General features: G+C 34.2%; 2 protein-coding genes across 2 annotated transcripts in view; one reads left to right on the top strand and one right to left on the bottom strand.

Annotated features, from left to right (window-relative positions):
• Positions 1 to 21,276, top strand: part of LOC129237339 (ataxin-1) — a 56,995-nt gene that overhangs the window by 12,642 nt on the left and 23,077 nt on the right. The gene's annotated exons all lie outside the window — the stretch shown is intronic.
• Positions 8,092 to 9,731, bottom strand: LOC129238248 (tigger transposable element-derived protein 4-like). The gene is made up of 3 exons (XM_054873288.1): positions 9,362 to 9,731; positions 9,018 to 9,301; positions 8,092 to 8,576 (listed from the first exon to the last, which is right to left on the bottom strand). Exons 1-3 carry the CDS (start codon positions 9,673 to 9,675, stop codon positions 8,092 to 8,094), a joined length of 1,083 nt encoding a protein of 360 aa, XP_054729263.1. The 5' UTR covers positions 9,676 to 9,731.

The following is a 21,276-nucleotide window of genomic DNA, read 5'->3' as shown; positions in this document are numbered from 1 at the left end:
GGTCAAAAACTGCCAACAAAAGTTAACTAGAGTGACTCGGTAATATGATGCAACAAAATCTTTGAACCGCATAAGAATTTTAAAAAGGCAGCAAGGAGGCGGTTTATGAGGTCTAAAAATTGCGTCTCATTGCGATTTTTGTTTTTTAGGAAAAAATTAATTTAGCACTGCAAAGTTTTTCCTATCTTTTAATGAACATTTAAAAAGTATAAAAAATTTTTGTACTGGTTAAAACAAGTTGAAAAAAATGTTTAACATAGAAATTAGTAGAGCGCTGCAACGCTGGAGTTTCCAACTGGCGTATAAGATACAGCTCGTAATTATTATCTAAAGCAAAAAATTCAAATGGATTTCTAATTATCATGATTTTTTATTCTAGATGAACTAAGAAAACTGAGAGAAATTCCAAAATTTAAACTTTTTGGAGGTTTTAAAGAAAAAAATGCTTTTCTATAAAAAAAATTCACTTCAACTTGGTATAAAAATCTTGAAAATTTTTTTTTTATCTATTTTGTTAGTTCAAATAGAAGAGATTTCAATACTGAAGGGAACAAGCTATGATTCATTTCAAAAGGTTCATTAGTTTTTTTCATTCATGTACGCCAATTCAAAGAAATCATATAAATGAAAAGTCGAGAAAAGAAGATAAAGTTTGTACCATAGCTGTCCGGTCACAGCGTAACTACCTAACGCTCACCTACCTTTGGCTTTGTATCTACGGAAATATTGAGAATTAGGCTCTGTAACTTTGTGTGAATATTCTGAAATATATTAGAAATCGCTTAAAACGAAAAAAAATTGATGTTTTTGACATTATAAACCAGACTCCCCCCTTAAACAACCAAAAATGTGCCTACCCTTTGTAAAGGAGAATAAGAACATAAATGTTTTAGTACTAATAATCAATATTTCCGTTAGTTCTTTTTTTTAGCGTTTTTTAGTTAGGGCAGTAATAAAACAAATTAATCTTAATTGAACTTTTTGCTCAGTTTTTATTAGAATTATTTGAAGATCTATAAAATTTGAAGTTATAGAAATTGATTCTATAAGGTTTCCTCTGTTCTGTTCTAAAATAAGCAAACACAAAGTGGGTTGTTTATTTGGCTACATATGCATTCCAAGCACCTCATTCAAATACCAGGTGGTGCAAAATGTATCATCCAATTTTGTTTTTGAATAACTTTTTTGCTAATTAAAAAAAAAAATATTTCAAGTGATGAAAATCTCTATTTTGACCTTTACGCGCTCCATTATTTGTCTGTTTGTATACTGTAGCTGTCAAGTTTACAAATGTTACAAATAATTGAAAAGCAGATCTGGAAATTATAAATCTTCCGATGGGGTGAACTGTACAAGTCTATAGTACTTCTTAACTTGTAGGGATGGAAAATGAATTTTCACTTCCAGAAAATATGTATTTATAGTATCCACAAGTACTGTGGCAAATCAAGCGAGTATTTTTTTAGCGTGCCTGGCGCTCCAACTCAGCAGTTTCATTCTCTGCTACCATTCGAAAAGCTATACCAAGCATTGATTAACAATTGTATTTACTTTTTTATCTACTTTATTTGGTACAATTTAAATTTTCACAAAATTCACATCACTAAGAGCTGCCAAATATGCAGAATTCAGCTGTTTCGAAATTCGAACTTCCTATTGCTATTACTTTGGGAGTTAGGAGTTACCCATGTATATGGCGCGATGTCTGTATTTGGTATCCCCGCAAAACTAATACGACTATGCAAGATAAAGTTTCACAATACCAGTAGCGCCGTCAGAATTCGGAAGGACCTCTCCGAGCCGTTTGATACCAAACGAGGTTTCAGACGGGTGAATCGCTGTCGTGTGACTTCTTTAATCCGATGTTAGAAAAGATCGTGCGAGCAGCAGAATTTAATCGCTATGGCACAATTTTTTATAAGAGCGTACAATTGTTGACATATGAAGATGATATTGACATCATCGGTAGAAAAGAACTTGGTTTCACTTGGTGTTTTCAACTGGCGTCGACGACTCGGCCAAAATCACGTAAGCGTTTATTGCGCCAATAAGGAACAAGAAGAATACTTTGGAGAAAAATCTCCTGCTCGTGAGTTTAGAATTGAAGGACTTTTTTCTCGAGAAAAAATAAATCCGCCAGAATATTCCGTGGCTCTAGCTTATTAATGTGATCTTTTATTCAAAAGAAGATGTGTGCAATTTTTTATTTATCATTTTCAAAAAAACTTAAATGTAAGTACATTCAAAAGTATATATTTTTGAATTATGAACACCAACAAAAAAATTCAAGCAACATTAATTTAATTAAAAGGTTTACAATAAAAACAAAATACAGCGTAAAACAACCTCACAGAATTTAGACCAGAAATTGCAATCTCTTCAGCTCCTCTAACAAAAAACGAAATCATTTTACCACCCAATTAGAACCATGTAGCATAAATAAATAAATTTAAAAAAAAATATATATATATATAAATAGAACTAATTAGACTCATAAACAAATATATTTGCATAGTGAAATTAGCTTTTGGTCTTTAATAAGTGCTTAAATGACTCTACGACAATAGTGGATAGCAGCTGCTGGGCCTAATGATGCTTACGAAATATGAAGCGAAGCTTAAATTCGTAGAACCAATATCTAAGTGTGGTCATAGATGGCGAAGCGTCGCCATAGACAACATCCAACTTTGCTTTTATCTCCTCACATTTTTCTCCATCCAAAAACAAACAGCGAATTACCGAACGATACTGCTCTTTTCCATTTTAGCGAAAATCACGAAACACGTCTTACTCGAATAGCTGTCAAATCCAAACTAACCTATCAATTAATTTGAAATTTGTTTTGCCGTCTTTTGATAATTAGCAACACACGATGTTAACACCAACTTCCCTCAGAAACGCCCTTTATCATCAAACACTGTACTTATTGAACCGCCCTCGTATGGGCGCTTTTCGACATACCTTGGAGTGTATTTCTACCATGAAATAAAAATCATTTGTTATTCGGAGGCGGCTGTAGGGCTTCTCATTTGTGAAACAACATAAAGGCACTCAACTCAGAAAAGAAAATTCACCTAAACTTTGTTCAAGGATGTAGGCGCCAATTTATTTATTTATTTATTAGAAATATACATAGTAGCTAAAACTATCGGCTATTATTAAGAAATTTACACAAAAATTACTACTTGTGGTTGTGGCAGCTTTAATATCGGCACGCTCAAGTGACTGGACCCAATTTTGGCTTAAGTCTTTTGAGTGACTAAATGCCAAAATTTAACTTTTTAACAAAACCATTCAGTCTGACGAGCTGAAATTTTGAAACAATTAAATGAAAAACCGACAGTTGGCAGATGAACTCTGCTTAAAAAAGACCTACACACCTATTAAAATACCCTTTGCTTACATAGAGCTAACGTATGTACATAAATACATATATATATATATATATATATATATATACAGTGGCTCACAGCTTATTTTATGCAGTGCATAGTCTCAAATCCCAAGCTTTATAACTACAAAACTAAGAAGAATATGAAAAAGAAATTGGGACCATTAAAAAGATAAAAAACTCAAGTTTAGAAAAATAATTTCATTTATTGTGAAAATATGTATTTAAATAACATAAAACAACCAAAATCAAAAATACTGCATAATTTCAGGTCACAGCTTATTTTATGCAGTCGCTTCTTTGTACAACGGTACTTAAATATTACGTTATTTAAGAGTAGTAGGCGTATGTAATATCATCGCTTATTTATAAAATTACTTTGTATTCGCTTTTTAGTTTGATTTTAGTATTTGAAGTGTCAATTAATGTGATTAATAAAATGGGTCCGCGAACAACGATAGGTCAACGTGAATTGGTTATTCACCATTTCAAAAACGGCCAATCGCAGCGAAAAATAGCAGAAATAGTTAACATTAACGCCCCTACAGTACAAAAAATCATCGAGCGCTTCGTCCATGAAAATCGTGTACATAATAAGGGCAGGGAACCACCAAACAAAATTTTCAGTGACACTGATGAGCGAACTATTGTAAGAAGGATAAAAGCTAATCCACGACTCTCGGCTCCGAAACTGACCTCTGCAGTTCAATCTGACCTCGGTAAACAATGTAGTGTGGAAACTGTTCGCCGTATTCTGCGCAAACACGATTTTCATGGCCGAGTAGCACGTAAAAGACCTTTTATCAGCCCAAAAAATAGACTTTGCCGACTTAGATTTGCCAATGAGCATGTTTCAGAGACGTCAGAGTACTGGAATTCTGTTATTTTCGCAGATGAATCGAAATTCAACATATTCGGCTCGGATGGGATGTCCTATGTTTGGCGAAAACCAAATAAGGAACTCAATAAAGAAAATTTGAAACCGACAATGAAACATGGCGGTGGCAGCGTCTTGGTTTGGGCCTGCATGACGGCTGCTGGTACTGGGAGGTTGACATTTATTGAGACAACAATGGACAAATTTAAATACCTACAGATTCTGAAGGATAATTTGTTGCAGAGTGCCGAGGATCTGGGTATAAAATCAGATTTTCGATTTTATCAGGATAACGATCCAAAGCATAAAGCGGGTATTGTACAAAGCTGGCTAATATATAACTGTCCTCACTTGATGACGCCGCCGCCACAGTCGCCAGACTTGAATGTCATTGAAAACTTGTGGTCTATACTAGAAACTAATATCCGGAAACATAAGATTTCTAACAAAAACGACCTAAAGGAGGCGCTGAAAACGGAGTGGACGAATATTTCGCCAGATATTACAAAAAAACTGGTGACATCAATGCAAAATCGCCTTAAATCTGTTATAGACAACAAGGGTTATCATACCAAATATTAAAAATACTTCAAATTATGTTTAATATTAAGTTTTTTATAATTATAAGTAACTGCATAAAATAAGCTGTGACCTGAAATTAACCAGTATTTTTGGTTTTCGTAGTTTAAAGTTATTTAAATATATATTTTCACAATAAATGAAGTTATTTTGTTAAATTTGAGTTTTTTATCTTTTTAATGGTACCAATTTCTTTTTCAAATTCTTCTTAGTTTTGTAGTTATAAAGCTTGGGATTTGAGACTATGCACTGCATAAAATAAGCTGTGAGCCACTGTATATATGTATTTGTAGACATGCAAACAGACATACTAAATATTCATTTGTGCAATAAATAAATCGAAAATATGAAAACAAAATTTCAAGTGTCTTCCTATAGCATCAATGCCGCGCGGCTCTAGTACCCATAGACTATACCTTTGTACAGCCAGACTCGTGTCTATATGTACATATGGTATGCATATACTTTGTATGTATGCGTGTTCACAGTTGCAGTACAAAAAAAAATCTCAGCAGTGATCTCATTGTTTTATAAATAGAAAGAACTCTTGCAAAAACATTAAAAACAAAATCAGACGCAAAAATACAGCAAAACGAAAATGTCTACAAACTGAAAAATGTATGCAAGAAGAGTGGTAATGTTGAAATTCGTATACATACATATATGTATGTACATACATATACATATGTACATATATACATATGTATGCACCTAAGCTTTTTCGAGCATTCCTCTACTTCAATCTATACACAACTTTTGAACACCCATTAAAAAAAGAAGCAGAGAAATTTCAAATTAGGTGAGTGCCCATGCCTATAGAATGGTTTGAGAACTACACAAATCTGATTATATTCTATATTTAAATTCATGTGTAAATATGTACATACACTCACGTATATATACATGAATATGTATATACACTGAACACTTTTTAATTTTCAAATATTTAGATATTTATTATTTTTTATACAAGATATTTATTATTTTTTATACGCGTAAGCATTATTTCATCAGGGTGTTATGACTTCCATAACGGTTGTCTGCAACAGCCTCAAGGAATCGAAATAGACAACTAACATGTACAAAAATACATACGAGAGCGGTTAAATAAGTACCCGTGTTTGATAACAGATGGCGTTTCTGAGGAAAGTTGGTATTAGCATCGTATGTTGCCAACTATAAAACGACGGCAAAACGAATTTCAGGCTGATTGATGGGTTAGTTTGGATTTCACAGCTATTCGAGTAAGACGTGTTTCGTGATTTTCGCTAAGATGGAAAATGGGCAGCATCGTTCGGCAATTCGCTTTTTGTTGTTGGATGGGAAGAATGCGAGGAGATAAAAGTAAAATTGGATGCTGTTTATGGGGACGCTTCGCTATGACCACAGTTAGATACAGGTATTGGTTCAACGAATTTAAACATGGGCGAACATTCGTGTTTGATATGGAGTGGAAATCATTAAAAAAGTCGACGACGTGATTCTCGCTGACCGCTAATAGAGGCCATAGGTGTGTCGACCGGAACGGCAATTAATATTTTAGATCATTAGTTGGCGATGAAAAAATTGTCGGCCCGATGGGTGCCGCAATTGCTCACGAAGGACAACCACCGGATGCGGCTGTTAACTTCGAAGCAATGTTTGGAGCAATTTAAGCGAGATCCGAAGAGTTTTTTGCGTCGAGTTGTCAACGTTATTGAAACCTGGATTCATCATTACACTCCGGAAACTAAGCAACAATCAAACCAATGGATTTCTCCAGGTGAATCTGCTCCGAAGTAGGCGGAAACATTCCCATCGGCCGGAAAGGTCAAGGTTATTGCACCGGTTTCACAAAAAATTGAAGGAGACACATTCGCATTTGGCGAAAAAGAAGGTGCTGTTTGATCACGATAACGCAGCAGCACATTCATCCAGAGTTGTCGCCGCCAAACTGCATGAATTGCGTTATGAATTGCTGTCACACCCCCGTATTCACCCGATCTGGCTCCCTGCGATTTTTTTTTGTTCCCTAACATGAAGAAATGGCTCGCGGAAAAAAATTTTGTTGCAAATTTTGTCATCGCCGAGACAGAGGCGTATTTTGGATATTTCGACAAATCCTATTTTTTGGAGGGGTTAAAAAATGGCCTAAGTATTGGGAGAAGTGTATCTTTCTAAAAGGGGACTATGTTAAAAAATTAAAAAAAAAAATTAAAAAAAATTATGTCTCTATTTCTAACACGGGTACTTATTGAACCCCCCTCGTATTTAAAATGCTGTTTACAATGGAAGGACTGGTTTTTTTTCTGTTCATCAATGCATAAAGTAACTCAAATAAAACTTTAGACATTTTTAGGATCTCATCTCATCTTAATACACATCCATTGACCATTGACCATTGGGTTGGTACCGAAATTGGGCAAAATACGTTAATAACCACGCTCACTTTCCCCATAAAAAGTGAATATTATTATATTTCAGTTACTAATAAGAAATATGTCCGATAACTCTGTAACTAGCGAAAAAAAATTACTAAAAATTTATTATTTATAAGGAATGACTTTAGAGAAGACTTTCTGTTAGAAGCTTCTGGAAATTGCACCCGTTCTTTGAAACCGGGTGCTACATCCAAAAAATATCCCGAAATCCCGGGATATAACTTTATTAAATTTAATAATTATTATTGATCCCAGGTTTCTGGAATTACATATAATAAATATCCTAAAATTTCATGACTCCTCCCGCGCTATACAGGCTTGTTCTGAAAACCGCGCGTTTTAAAATCGGATCCGAAATAGCAAATTGTGTGATTTTGTTTTACTTGAAATAACACTTTTCGTAAAACAAATATCTATCCTTTTATACCAATGTTGGCAATAAGCTTAATGTGTTTTCAGACGGGTCCTACCAACTTCCAGCTAGAAAAGATACCGAAACTGTTCTGGGTAGATTCACAGTTTCTGAAATACAGTCGAACTTCGATAACTCGAACTATGACATGCCACAAAAAAAATCGAGCTATCAAGATTTCGAGTTATCAAATATAACATACATATGTACATACATACATAAAAATCCATAAAGAAAATAAAACCTGATGGAAAAATAAAACAATCCATAAATCTCAAGGGGTAGCAAACAATTTTATTGATAAAACAGTACATGTTTCAAATTATGTATAGTTGCTATATAATATTGTATGTGTATATTTTAAAATTATATATACATAATTAATAACATTGTATGAATAGATGTATAGCTTTCATTCGTTTAAAGTAAAAAAGTCAGTTATTTGGGATTGACGAGAGGATTTTTTATTCTGATCTTCAAAAAAAGCTTCAATATTATTTAAACCATTGTACAGAGAATCGGTTGTATGTTCATTGGTTTTTAAATATGACCGCAAAATCTTGAACGAATTTTCAACTAGCTCGTTTGAAACTGGTTGCAGCATATCATCTTGCAAATCATCTTCTATATCACTTTCGCTATCATGCTCAAATTCGGATTTAGGGACCAATAGCTCTACAATATCTTCATCTGTGGGAAACTCTGAAGTAACAATATCGTCATCCACATGCATAAAATCATTAAAGGTGACACCTTCTGTACTTTTGATATTTTGCCAAGCTTCATATTCATTCTGCAGTTGAATTTCTTCCTTACTCTTTTCTTTTATGCGTTCGCTTATGAAAACCAAAGGAATATCATCTTCTTCCTGCCATTCAGAATATTGACCGAAGCCGGCTTTTCTAAAACAATTAGAGATGGTTTGAGGCTTAACATCGATATTCCATGCATTAGTTATTTCATCAACACAGTCCATTAATGTAATGTTAAGATTTTTGTTTACTTCAAAGCATTTTATAGTATTTTTTAAAATTCTGCGACGATAATGACATTTTAAATTTTGTATGACACCTTGATCGAGTGGTTGTAATTTTGATGTCATATTCGGGGGAAAAAATGCAAGTTTGATAAACTTTAATCTCTGTTGGATGTCTTTAGGTTGGGCTGGGCAGTTGTCAATAAAAAGTAGAATATTTCTTCCGGCTTTTCCAAATTGTTTGTCTAAGTTAAGAAGCCATTCTTCAAAAAAAGCTCTCGTCATCCACGCTTTTGAATTTGCTTTATAGTCGAGAGGTAACCATTTAACACCTCTAAAACAGCGGGGTTGATTACTTTTACCTATCAAGAGTAATTTCAATTTTTCTGATCCATCCATGTTTGCGGCAATCATCAACGTAACTCTCTGTTTACTGTGCTTTCCTCCATGGCATTTCTGGTTTTTAAGAGTTGAGGTGTTATCTGGAAGACATTTAAAGAATAAGCCCGTCTCGTCTGCATTGAATACGTCCCGTGCTTGATAACCTTCTAATAAATAAGGTAAAACATCACGTTGCCATTTCATACAGTCTTCTTCGCTTACATTATTACTCTCACCACACGCCTTTTTATGACATATACCAGATCTTAGAAAAAAAAAGTAACTTTAGGTGCCAGCTTGCACATTTATTTTATGAATGTACTACCTTCGTTTCCAATTATCGAGCCAACCAGTGCTTGCCTTGAAATTCGGTTGTTCTAATTTTTGACTAAATTCCAATGCTTTTTCTTTAAGTAATCCTCCGGATATAGGCAAATTCCGTGTTCTTGCCGATTTAAACCATTCTAAAACTGCTTTGTCCACATTTACGTATGTTGGCTTTTTTAGTCTCTTTGAACTCCCACTTGCACCACCACTTTCGATTGCAGTAATAACCGTTTGTTTATTTTTTAAAATAGTTGACACTGTATTTGCCGGAATAGCATACTTTACAGCTACATCTTTTTTTCGCGCACCCATTTCTACTTCCTTTATTAGTTTAAATTTTTCATCAATAGATAAAGTTTTTAAACAACGTTTTGAAGACATGTCAACAGAGTTTATTTTCGCCTAAGAACTACTAATAAAATACCTGTGGACTTAAACAGTGCCGCAACTCAACTGCTGACATCAGTTTGCTATAAAATAAGCAACACGTAATAAGGGGATTCCCCCGGAAATTCGACTTATCAAAGCTGGCGCCAAATATTCTGTTCGAGTTATCAAGATATTCGACTTATAGAAGTTCGAGTTATCAAGTAAAAATAACACACAATTCTCACTCTAAACGCTATTGCCAAGCAGTTTGGTTCGAGATATCAAATATTCGAGATATCGAAGTTCGACTTATTGAGGTTCGACTGTATGTAAGCACAAAGCTGCTTCTGGAAGAAGTTATTTAAATTAATCACAATAAAAATTATATTCAAAAAATAAAATAAAAAATAAAACAAAGGAAAAACCTGCAAAAAGGTTCATACGTTTTCTATACGAATTCCATACATACATATTTACCCCCTTCATAATAGAAGGAGAACATATCGCATATTACTAGAAAGCTATATTTAGGTAAAATTTTGGAAAAGAGCTGTCAAAAAAGAAATTTGCTTGAAAGCACTTAATAACTATTGGTAGTGAAACTAATATCAGAAAACAAAAATTGGCAGCGTTCAATATAGTGAGTTATATCAATTTCATGAAGCATAACCCACTCGCTAATGGCGGACCTTGCAGGACAACTTTGCTGTTCCTTTCATGTGCAGATTTTTCCTCAAGTAAGCAGAGCCCAAACATAACCAGCAGAGAAGTGACGAATCGAAAACTTCTAAAGGCGCTTGAACTGTTGTTCCTTTCACTTAGAAAGTTTTCGCTTAGCGAGCGGCGGAGCTCTGTAGCAAGCAAAGAAGTGGTGAATCGAAAGCAGCTATTATCTGTTTGATAAGTAGATTCGCATGTTAAATGGGTGAAATCCGTCAGTAAAAAAAAATTCTGCTGTTTCTTTAATAAGTAGAAATCTTGGTGCAGAGAATGATTTGAAAGATAAATATTACATGTACATAAATAACTTTTTCTTAAAACGCGCGTGGTAGCATTCAGTTCGAAGTACATATGTCCATTTAATCCAAAACTACTTGCTCGAACTTCATAAATGTATTTCGTTTGGCTTGCCCTTAGTATGATCCAAAAATAAAAAATATGGGCAGCAGAAAAGAACTTTTGCCTTTCGAACGTCCGTCTACACATTTTAGTGAAAACACTCGTAAAATTTGTATTCAACTGAACTTAGACACTTCTTTGCTTATATTTTGTACTTATTTTATTTTTTTTTTTCTGTGGGTAAATCTATTTTTGTCACCTCATAACAGACATGCGTTTGCGGTTTTCACAACATTTTGCGTTAATTGTTTCTAGCTTTTACTAGGGTAGGTTGATTTTTGGCTGCTAGACTGTATGACATAAAGTGTAGATTTCGAACGAATTTTTAGAGTAATTTAAGACGAAAAGCCAATAAACTACCTATAGACAAAAATTTATCAAGATGCAGTAATTTTTCAAATCAATTAGAAGAAAATGCTGGAGGCTAATTTTTCAGGGGTGCTCAATACTCGTAAGGAAATATATTCAAGGACGTAGTCTTGTCAAATACTAATTTTTTATAGACATTTTTTAGTTATTTTTTTTTTAAGAAAATAAAATGCGATCGTTTTGATTTTATAGTATGCTATTATTGACATCAAATGGTATACAAAAACAATTTTTTTTTACATATTTTTTTGTAGTAGGGCGGGTGTGTAAGCCACCTATCTTTTTTCAGACGCTTAATTTGGTGCCACCCTACTACAAAAAAAAAAATGTAAAAAAAAACACTAATTGTTTTTGTATACTATTTGGTGTCAATATTAACATACTACCAAATTGCAATTTATTTTCGTAAAAACAAAAATCCTAAAAAATATCTAAAAAAATGAGTATTTGACCAGACTATGTCTTTAATATTATATAATTGACGTTTAGACCTTTTTTGGGTGCTTGGCCGAGCTCCCCCTCCTATTTGTGGCGTGCGTGTTGATGTTGTTCTACCAATGGAGGGACCCACAGTTTTTAGCCGACGACGAACGGCAGGTACTTTTTTCTGAGCAGCTTTTTCATGGCAGAGACACACTCGTAGGTTTGCCATTGCCTGACGAGGGGCGACCGCTATTAAAAATAACTTTTTTTTTCATTTTGTTGTTTCACGGAGATTCGAAATTCCGAATTCCGAGTGGTAGTCGCGCGTCAGCCCATTCGGGATTCGACATTATATATTAAATATATAGTTATATTATATATATAGTAATTCATTTACATTTTTAAATACCACCATTTTTTTTTAAAAGTTGCGAAAAATATTATTTTCAACCCCACTCACTATGGCCTGATGCAAGTACTTCTTGCTATGGGCCTCCCTAATATTAATTTTGCTTTTGTACATTCAGTAATTTTCGTATATTGCAGGTAAATTTGATTGTGTGTGGTGAATTATCAAAGTTGTTTAATTTATAGCCACTAATAGACGCAATCGTTGGTGCGTTGCGGACTTGCAGGTGCCAAAATACACAAATTTATCAAAATTCGCAGAAAAAATAGTTTGCCGAACTGAAATATAAAATTTGAAGTGAGTTTTATTAGATATGTACTTGAATTTTTCTCTTCTTCTTTTGCGCTGACGCAAATTACAAACAAGAATAGGCCCATAATGCAGAGAAGGACTGTTGTTATTGCTGTATCAGCACGAACTATTCCCTATACAGTTTTGGGTGTCGGTCTTTGGTAACATAAATATACATCCAGGTCCCTCCGATAATATAGAACCGACTTTCGGGAAAGGGCTTCTTTACCAATGCCAGCATAGATTAAGGTTGCCCTAAGTATTGTCATCGATATCATCCAAAAAAGGTTCGTCGCGCTTGGTGGGCTTAGCCTGTTCATTTAGAATAGCTCTACATTTCATTTCTACTTTGGAAGAAATATTATTCGACTGAAAATATTTTATAGCAGTTTGATTCTTAGAGTAGATGGTGAGCGGTTGCGCTACAACGGACGAATCTCTGATCTAGCTTGATCCAGTTTGTAGTTATGAACTCAGCCTGAGAGATACTGCGGTAGTCAGGTAATCGTAGGCTTAGTTTCAGCTGCAGAACTTCAGGGCGAATGCCACTCTGGATCCTATTGTTTAGCCTTAAAGAGTCAGTGAAGACTGCCACTGGCTCTGGGTTGAGGTCCTTAATGCTCTTCCATTCACATCTTTTTGGTATTCATGTGGAAAAACAGTTTTTAAAGTAGAATTGCAGAGTAGTTAGTATATTTGCCTATAAGTTCCCGAAAGGGTTCCGAGGTATCTTGGAGAGACGATCCAGTTGAGTTTCAAGAGCCTTCGTGGGAGTAGAAGTCAGTGCTACTGTAATAAGAATGGAATATGTGCTGTATACCCTTTCCGGATACCTTATTTTTCAACATTAATTCCCAGTGACTCTGTAGACGAGAAAGGGCCTCACAACCACAGTGTACGATGCTCGGTTTTTTGGTACCTCTTTTATATATTATATTATATATATATAATTGGCGCGTACACCCTTTTTTGGGTGTTTGGCCGAGCTCCTCCTCCTATTTGTGGTGTGCGTCTTGATGTTGTTCCACAAATGGAGGGACCTACAGTTTCAAGCCGACTCTAAACGGCAGATATTTTTATGAGGAGCTTTTTCATGGCAGAAATACACTCGGAGGTTTGCCATTGCCTGCCGAGGGGTGACCGTTATTAGAAAAATGTTTTTATTAATTTTGGTTTCACCGAGATTCGAACCAACGTTCTCTCTGTGAATTCCGAATGGTAATCACGCACCAACCCATTCGACTACGACGGCCGCCTGCCTCTTTTACCTTTAACATTTTCAATGCGTACAGATCAGTTACTGCTTTTCATGCTCTGTATTCGATGTTTCGGTTCCAGTTAAGTTTACGGGGTCAAGAATAATCCCGAGGTGCTTTACCTCTGTAGCAAGTGTGTGAGACATTTAGTGTTAGGGCCTTGAATACGGGTGGTTTATACATATTTGTTTATAAATATTTAGCATTTTCATGTTTGTGGGGCTTCATTCTCCCTGGCCCAGCTATCGATAATGTATGGACCGTTTTGTAATAGTTCGCACATATCTAGAAGGTGCTTCCGCATAAGCCGTGACATTACTGCCAGTACTTTGCAATCTTAGGAATAGGATCTCCCCCTGAGAAGCGCCCCTCACTGCGTACCTAGTAATAGTGATTCCCCCATCTCAGAGCCGATAGTTTTTTTTCTCAAGAAATAATATAGCTGAAGGAATTCTAGCAGTGGCTGATCCAGTATCCTGATAACAGTATCCGGGTAGAGGTTGTTGAAAACTCCTTCTATATTGGGAAGGATACCTAGTGTAAATTCCTCGAAGGCAATTCCCCTTTCTATTTTGTATACACTTTAATGTAGTGCGTCCATGGACGTGCCCTTAGAGTATGCGTTCAGGCACGGTGAGTTTGAATTCGGGTAGATTTGTTGTTAGGCGTGGACGTTTAGCAACCTCTCCTTCATTAAGGGGCCCCGGTGGTCAAGAGCTTGAAAATTTAGGGTATTTTCAGGATTTTTTTTACAGCAAAAAAATGAAAAACGACATTTCAATTTTTTAAGCTATTAACTTCGCTTACATACAAAAATCAAATGAAAATTTTCTTTTTTTAATTATAATCATTTTAAAAATGGCGCTGAAGTTGCCCTTTCCGAAAAATTGGATCTGAACGGTGTTGTCCATTTTGGCTCTTCTATTTATCTGAAACACAAAAGCCAGTATAAAAAAGTACTAGTAAAAAAAGAAAATTTACAAAATGGCACAAATTTCACACTCTAAAAATCGGTGTTTTTTCAGTTTTTTAATAAAAAAAATACGATATAATTGAAATAATAATTGAAATAATAATATGATTCTAATACGGGCGATAGCCATTGATGTTGTGAACAACATATTAAAATTTCAGACGATTCGGGTGAATAGTTTTTTTTTTTGACAACACCAGGCCAGTTTACAGTTTGAGGTACAGAGGTTGATGGATCGATGAGATGGTGCATTATCATGCAAAAAGCGCCAACTTCATCCTTCGCGGTATTCAGGGCGAATTCGACGAATGCGATGCAACAAATGCTTCAAAACACCAAGATAGAAAATTGCATTGACGGTTTGGCCCATCGGCAAGAACTCCTTGCAGACAATTCCCTGGGAATTGTAAGAACAAATGAGCATCGACTTCATTTCAGACTTCTCAAACGCGATTTTTTTGGGTGGTGGCTAGTCTTTGGCCTTCCATTTGGCACTTTGACGCTTAGTTTCAGGTTCATGTTGAAAACACCACGTTTCATCACCAGTTACAATGTTGTAAAGGAAGTTCTCGTCTTTTCTCGCCTTTTTAATGAAGTCTTTCGACTGTTGAATTCTGAGCAATTTTTGGTCCTCAGTTAACTTGTGCGGAATGAAACGTGCACAGTCCTTTCGAAAGCCCAAATAATCAGTTAAAATGCAATAAATCAATGTTTTGGAAATATTCAACTCCGATTCCATGAATTGCAATGGTTCATTTTCGATAAACTTATGAACAATTTCGATGGAGTTTTCGGTGATTACTGATTTTCATTGTCATTTATGTCCTCACAACCATCTCTGAAACGTGTAAACCACTCATGAACTCTGGCACGAGATAGACAATCATCGGCGTAAATTTTTTCATCAATTCAAATGTTTCGGTAAACGTTTTACCGGCTTTAAAACAAAATTTGATATTAGCTCTTTGTTCGAAACTCATTTTTGTACCGATGACACAAGCATACTGACACTGTAGATGCAATAACTTCGCTTCCACTGAACCGAATGTCACCAAGCTTTCACTGGAAGTCAGCTAGGGATGTAACTTCCAACCCACTAACTCATTAAAAAGATGGCGCCATCAAAAACATTTTTATGACGCCAATCTTGTTAATTTTGGACTTCACCTTGTAGTTATATGATTTTTTTGTAATTTTTTTACAAAAAATGGAAGTAAATCGAACTATTTCATTATATTTGTGGAAGTGTTGAATTTTTTGTTCCCCTATTGCCATATGAAATAAGCAGCTGTCAAAAATTGTTATAAAGAAATAAGTCTTCTGGATTAGGGATTTAAAGAACTTATTTAGTATACAAACAGAAAGCTGGATAGAAAATGCAAAATTGCTCTTAACAAACCACCTCCAGGCGAGGTGAATGTGTATAAGTATCTACATACAAAAAGGCTTAAGTATTAGTAGGGTATATAAAGAATTAGGCTGGTCAAAAGGTCTTGTTTATTTAAAAAAATATGACTTGGACGCAAGTATGTGGATAATGAGGGCTAAAAGTGACATGGTAATTTCAAATAACAACAGATTTGGCATAGAAAATAAAACTTGCTCAATGCGTAATTTGGGTAAGCTGGAAAACATAGCACATTGCCTGGGGCGCTGCCCAATATTAAGGGGACCCGGTGGTCTAGAAATATTAAAGAATCGGTTTTATGTTTTTTCGATATTTCGAATGTATAGTATCTTAAAATATACTGAGAAATTTTCATGCGGAAATTCCCACTATTATAGCTTCTACAGCCCGCGCGCTCCTATACCTCAATTTTAAGCTCATTTATCTCCAAACAACTCTTTTCGGTCTGGTATTGTCAAAAAGAAAACTATTCACCCGAATCGTCTGAAATTTTAATATGTTGTTCACAACATCAATGGCTATCGCCCGTACTAGAATCATATTATTATTTCAATTATTTCGTCAAATTCAAAACCGCGCCATTTTGTCAACTCTTTTTTTTAATGCTAGTACGGGACATAGCTACAGTCATACTGATTAATAATTTTTTCGGTTTTCGTGTTTCAGATAAATAGAAGAGCCAAAATGGACAACACCGTCCAGGTCCAATTTTTCGGGACGGTCAACTTCAGCGCCATTTTTTTAAATATTAAAAATCAAAAACGAAATTTTTGTTTTAATTTTTATATGTAAAAGAAATTAAATAAAAGGCCTAAAAAATTAATAATCATTTTTCATTTTTTTATTGTAAAAAAACGTTCCTGAAAATACCTTAAATTTTTGAGTTCTAGACCACCGGGACCCCTTAAGAGAATATAGAAAAGTCTTCTTCGGAAAATTTACATTAATTGATTCACAACTGATTAAGATTCTCAATAGAGTAAATATCATAGAGATAAACTTTTGCACTTTATTAAATACGCCTTTAGATACAGAGAATACTTAATAGAAGAGTTTAACTGGTTTTAAAAATCGAAAACCGGATAAATTATTTGGCACGAAAAATAAATCGACAGACGGCACATGCCATTGTCGTTACTTTATTGTACACATTTTTTTGTTTTTGTTAATACCAGAATAAGTAATTATCAAAATTTAGTATGTTTACTTTTATTTGCAATATATACTACTACTACTAAGCAACACTTTCACAGGGTGCATGACACTTTTTTCGAGAAAACAAAGCAGTGTAAATAATATTTTCCCCAATTACTTCGGAAATTTAATTCTTCTCCCAACAAACAAGCAAATATGAGGTGTATTTCAAAAGACGCTCCTAGATGTTGTTTCTAAAAAGAACATGTAAAAATTTAGATTCCTTCAGGTTTTACTATTTTTATTCAAAATACGGCTCTTATTAATTATAAGTGAAAAATGGCATCATTTAAATGTTCATCATGAGCACGTCTATGGGCAAACTTCACCAAACAGTCGATTTATGAATGCTTAATTGTTGAGAACGTCGAGGTATCGATTTTGAATGGTTGAAAGTTATTCAGCAACACTTTGGGCTACAGCAGCAATATTCTCAGAAGAACGTACAGTTTTTGGTTTACGAGTCTACCTGCCTTTTTCTATTATCGACAGAACCACTTGCTTAAAATTTTTCACTTTTTAATTGCCGACTCATTTGGGCTACTATTTTTACAAAAAAAAAAAAAAAAAATCATGAATTTTGTGAAATGCCGTTTTTAAAGATCGACTATTTCCATAATAAGTTTCAGTAATTTCCATGTGTTAGTCTATCGTGTAAAATTGTACATCTGGCTACTAGACAAATGTCAAAGATGGCATAAAAAGGTACCGTCTACGAATTATTCACTACTGAGATCGCGACGTCACTTTTGAAAGACCCTTTACATATATCCCTATGCATAGTCTTTCACCATTTTTCCATTAGTCACTAAAATTGCATAACTCTCTGGTAACCATTGAGTTTAGGTAATCAAAGATCTTGGTCTACAAAAAGTACTTAAAAATGCTCGCACGTATGAATACATCCATACATACATACATACATACTCGTATGTATTCCGTAAAGCAATGTCTGTATGTCAAACTGCCGCCTCTTAAATATTTTGATGTTGATTTTTGTGTTACTTTTTCCCTCCTCTTCCCTTCTTTTCCCAATTTCGTTTGTGTCATTGCAATGAATGACTTGAATGAATTTTCGCTTGCCTTCGACTACTGTTGTATGCCACGTGCCAGTAATCAAATACCACACTCCTCTACACCGCTCTACGAATATCCAGTTTACTTCAATTTCAATAGTATGTGTGTGTACCACCCCTCACACCGACAGACACACTTTCGCATTTACATAATAGTATATCTAAGTATGTATGTATCTATGTATGTGTGCATTACCAAGGCATGTGCAACCCATTCAGGAGTGTCGAAGCTATCCATCCAGGACTACGCGAAGGCGCGTGGTCGTGTGTAAAAATAGTAAAAGCTTTCAAAACAACAAAAAAAGTGTAAAACAATAACACGCAAAAAGGAAACGAGCAAAGCATGCAAAATAAGAAGAAAAAAACATCAGTGGAAAAATTGAAGACGACAACGCAAAAAAGGAATACAAATATAAAGCATTCGTGAGGCATGCGCAAATCAGTTCCGTAGTAAATGTATACAAAAAAACAAATGCAACAAAAGCTTAGTTGTTGCCTACAGAAATCAGCTGGAGGTCGTACGTACATGCATGCCTATATATAAATAGCATGTGATAACAAAACCGTTGTCGTTGTCACATGCACACGCTCAATTGCGCTATACGTAGGTATGTGTGTATGCCTTTTAAATTAATACTTTTTCAACATTTTTCATTTTTTTGTTTGTTGTTATTGAGCTTTTCGTGCATCGCCTGGACTTGGGTTAAACTACTTTTTGTTGCAAGTGTTTATTTACGTAGGATGTAAGGGATGACATTGGTGAAAGAAAGAAGAAATTTAGTTTAAATTTCCCTGCTCGCCCGATCTTCAATTTCAAGTTTTCAGTTCCAGAGAACTTAGTTTCGCCATTAAAAACTTAAATAACAGGAATAGTCTCAGCTATTAATAAAAACATAAGTAAAAATCTGGGGGCTTTTTTTATGGCAAAAACAAATTTTTCCCTAGCATTGTTTAACAATAAAATAAAATATTTTCCTCAAAAAATTAAAAAAAAAAAAATGTTTATACAAATATTAAAAATAACCGAAGATATTTCACTTCAAAAAACTCTGTACCAAAATGTTCCGCTTTGAATAAACCTCAAAATTTTTAATATTTTTTTGAATACTCAAGCCTACAAACAAATTAATAGTTAGAAGTATTGATGAAAAACAAATTTTCCTCCAAAATTTTTGACGTGATAACGTCTTATAATTCGATGTAGCCGGCTGCACGCACCAAAAAATGCATCTTGCTCATGCGTGAACTGCAAGCGAGAGCGCGGAACGAACGACAAAGAGGCACAATCGGCCCCCGCGTTCGGCAACGTTCGACATCTGGCTCTCTCCTACTTGAGCGAGCATATAGTATATGTATGCATATCCGCATAAGTATATAAATTCACATATTTGTATTTGCATATGCCTTCTTCCTGTGTGCATAGCAATGAACCATTTCTCTGTTGAGAATAGGACGATGATAGGAAAAGAAATGAAATAGGAAATGAAAGGGAGTGTTTCGAGTGTAATGTGTCTTGAAAAAGTCAAATCGATGATGTTGCCTCTTAGTGTTGTTGACTTATTAACGTCTGATGCACAATCGGAATTGAATATATCTTTCATGAATTTGATAAATGTTTCGTCATTTTTCACGTTTGTGTAAAGGTAACTTGACCTATTCAATTGCGATTCCATTTACCTCCTGCTCTATATCCATACAAAATATTTATCAAACAAATAAAATTAAAATTTTCTTTTGAAAAATGCAACCAATCCATCAGTATTTTCTTATGACCTTGTCACGTTAAACTATCGTCAGTAAACTGACTTTACAGACAACCCCTTTTTATTTAACAATTAATTATGATATAATTTTTTCTCCAAAAAAATAAGAACATTTTTTTTATAAAAATATAAAAAATTATTGCAGATATCTCGCTATACAACAATTTTAAACTGTGAATAAATCTCAAAATTATTACCTTTTTTAATATTAAAAGTAATCGAAGATATTTCGTTTTAAAAAGTCTAGCCTAGAATGAAAGCAATTGTAGGAAGAATTGACGAAAACCAAATTGTTGTACAAAAAAATTATTTTTTCCCTTAAAATTAAAAATATTAAATTTTCAAATTTGAATAAACCTCAAATTTATTAATTTTTTTTAATATCTCAGTTTATTTTTTATTATCAAACCTACCTACAAACAAACCCAAAAGAAAAGAATTGATGGAAAAAAATGTTTCTCTAAAAATTTTTTACAAAAAAACAAATTTTTCCCCCAAAAACAAACAAATTATGTAAAAATATTAAAAGTAACCGAAGATATTTTACTGTACAAAATTTCAGCTCTGAATAAATCTCAAAATTATTAAATTTTTTTTGATATTTTCAGAAATGTTTGACATTATCTCAGAAATCTTTAACAAAAAAAACTAATTTTTCCCTCAAAAATTATAAAATTTTTTTTACAAAAATATTAAAAGTTACCTAAGATATTTCACTTTAAAAACTCTATGCAACAATGTTCAACTGTGAATAAATGTCAAAATTACTACATTCTTTTTTCAATATTTTCACTTTATTTTTATTGTCTCAAACTTACAAACAAACCAATTATTAGAAGAATTGACGACAATGTCCCAATTCATGATATCGCTCATATCTGAAATCAATGCCATTACCAAGCATTCAAATTTTCAGGAAAACACTCATGAAATCAATTACCACCTTCGACCGGCATCATTAGTTTAGGTAATTACCTTCAATCGATTCAATGCCAGCATTTTAACCTTAGAGAAAGTAAGTTTTAATTTTTTGACCTCCCTTTTCTGGACGTTTTCGGAAAGAGTGGTATAGAACAGACTGGGCTGGTGCAGATGATAAGCTTATGAGCTTCGTTCGATAAAAGTAGAATAACTGACGGAGTCAACTGATTGAACTTGATGCGACAATTCTACACTGATGCGACACCCTGGTATATTTTACGAATATCTCTTTTGTGCGTGGCAGCACCATTTAAATTTCTTTCTCTTTCTCACTCGCAATCA

This window comes from Anastrepha obliqua, chromosome 2 (genome assembly GCF_027943255.1).
Source record: "Anastrepha obliqua isolate idAnaObli1 chromosome 2, idAnaObli1_1.0, whole genome shotgun sequence".
NCBI lineage: Eukaryota > Metazoa > Arthropoda > Insecta > Diptera > Tephritidae > Anastrepha > Anastrepha obliqua.
This window is presented reverse-complemented; position numbering and strand designations above follow the sequence as displayed.

Excerpts from the sequence above, each read along its gene's own strand:
- LOC129238248 (XM_054873288.1), bottom strand. The coding sequence starts at position 9,675 with ATGGGTGCGCGAAAAAAAGATGTAGCTGTAAAGTATGCTATTCCGGCA. Across the intron at positions 9,302-9,361 it reads CTCGATAATTGGAAACGAAG|ATCTGGTATATGTCATAAAA; the intron begins GTAGTACATTCA and ends TTTTTTTCTAAG. Across the intron at positions 8,577-9,017 it reads ATTGAAATTACTCTTGATAG|CCGGCTTCGGTCAATATTCT; the intron begins GTAAAAGTAATC and ends GTTTTAGAAAAG.